The following is a 1931-nucleotide window of genomic DNA, read 5'->3' on the forward strand; positions in this document are numbered from 1 at the left end:
TCCTCTCCAGGACAAGAGTGAAGGCACTGGAAGCGCCCCGTCCCGAAGGCCTTGTCTCCCGAGACCTAGCTCGCTGCCTCCCAACCTGCCTGAAGAGGAAACCCGCAGAATTGCACGGATATTTTCCTCCCGGTTCTCCCAGAAAGACTAATGCAGCTGAGAGACTGAAGGAAGGAGCCCTGCCCACCGCCCTCAGCCTCGTCCAGCTTGCAGGAGTGCCCGGTCTCTTCTCTCTGTGCCGTCAGAGTCCTGAAACCACTGGCTCTTGGGCACCCCGAGAGCCAAACCGCATAGACAGTGAGAGCTCCCACACCGGCCTCTTGTCCACCTGCAAGGACCTCGGCTTCTTCCTGACATATGGAGGCAAAGACTAGAAACAAAATGGATTCCAGCACCCAACTGGCCCACTTGTCTTTTAAAGGGACCCAAGCAGGCATCTTTTGGCTGAGAAACTCCTCCCAATGTCCTTGGCACAGCATACTGCTGGCATGAGCTCACTCTCTGCCTCTGACGAGCCATTTCTGCCTTAAAGGTTTTGGGGGAAGGTGTAGATTGCATGCATTGTGCATAAATGAGGAAATGCTACCACACCTTCAGTTCATTTGCTTGCGAAGAAGGATATTTTCTAGATCTAAATTATTTTTATGCTGTGTTGAATTAGTAGGAGAGGAGGGGGAAATCACCTCCTTCAAACATTTTATGTGATTGTCTGAAATTCTAACCATGCTTTTAACTTATTGTTTTTACCCAGCTCTGAAGGTCATTGTTCTTGCCCATGTTTGAATAAAATCATATTGGTATTTGTATTCTGTGTGCAAGTATTTCCTGGGTTGGCCACTGGACAGGAGTGTTAGGAATTCCTTTGTGTTCTAACAGGCAGAAAAAAAAGCTTGGCCATCATACAGTCCCTTAAAAACTCATCTGAGACCAGGGGCCAGAGTCACCATGAAACTTCTGAGCCCCCCAAAGATCAGATTGGTCCAGATTAGGGTGACATCTGTTACTTCTATGCTGGTGCCTCAAATCTATTAGCAAAGTAAAGGGAGTCTCCTGCAACAAGTGGTCTCAGAATTCCCCACCTCTCCGGGATACGCGGATACGCGGCTCTGGCTTAGACTGTCAGAGGTCAAACCGAGCAGCTACGGTACACGGGGCCTGTGGGGGAGATAAGGGCAAAGATGTGCAGAGTGGCTGCCACAGGCTAGAAGGGAGCTAACACGGAGGGCCCTGCTTTCTACCCCTAAGCACAGGTCATTTCACTTGTTCCCAAAAAAGCAACTCTATCACCCACGTTAGGCTTCCCATTTTAGAGTTAACTAAAGCTCAATGGACTTAAATTTGCCCTTGTTGGTGTAGCTAGGAAGTGAACCACCACACCGCATCTCCAGAGATGTCCCAAGGCTTCTGCACTCAGTGGCCAAAACTGGTCACAGCCAGTAAGTGCTGTGAATTCAGGGACCATATGGAGAAAGACCATCGGGGTTGGAACAGTCAGGGAAGGCTTCCTAGGACAGAGAAGTGGAGGTGAGCCCAGAGAGAGAACCCAGTGGGTGCTCGGGCCACGTGCACCTGGGGATAGAGAAGACACTGCTCCCCAGCCGGTCCCCTCCGGCTTGACTCTCCCTGCCTCTGAACCTCTGTTGCCTCATCTGTAAAATGGAGACGATAACCCCAACTTCACAGGGTCGGTGTGAAGGTGAAATGAGATGACATTTGTGAAAGTGCTTCGCCTGCACTTGGCACCTAGTGGAGGCTTAGGAAATGTCAGCCCCGCCCACACCTCCACACTTCTGGACAGGCAAGCGCACCAATAACAGAGAGAGAGAGAGAGAGAGAGAGAGAGAGAGAGAGAGGTAGGACATGCCCTTGGGGGGTACACCGTGAGGCAGGACCCCCAGGGAGGGACACGGGCGGGGGGGGGGGGGGGGGGG

At 51.8% G+C, this 1931-nt stretch overlaps 1 protein-coding gene across 1 annotated transcript in view; it reads left to right on the forward strand.

Moving 5' to 3' along the window:
- The window catches only part of C2CD3 (C2 domain containing 3 centriole elongation regulator), a 109254-nt gene extending 108448 nt beyond the window's left edge, over window positions 1–806 (forward strand). The window contains exon 33 of the mRNA XM_084893363.1: window positions 11–806. Coding sequence (XP_084749489.1) covers window positions 11–151 — 141 coding nt within the window. The 3' untranslated portion in view covers window positions 152–806. The remainder of the gene's footprint in view (window positions 1–10) is intronic.
- The last annotated feature ends 1125 nt before the right edge of the window (window positions 807–1931 follow it).

This window comes from Pipistrellus hanaki, assembly GCF_964339955.1.
Source record: "Pipistrellus hanaki genome assembly, chromosome: 9".
Lineage (NCBI taxonomy): Eukaryota > Metazoa > Chordata > Mammalia > Chiroptera > Vespertilionidae > Pipistrellus > Pipistrellus hanaki.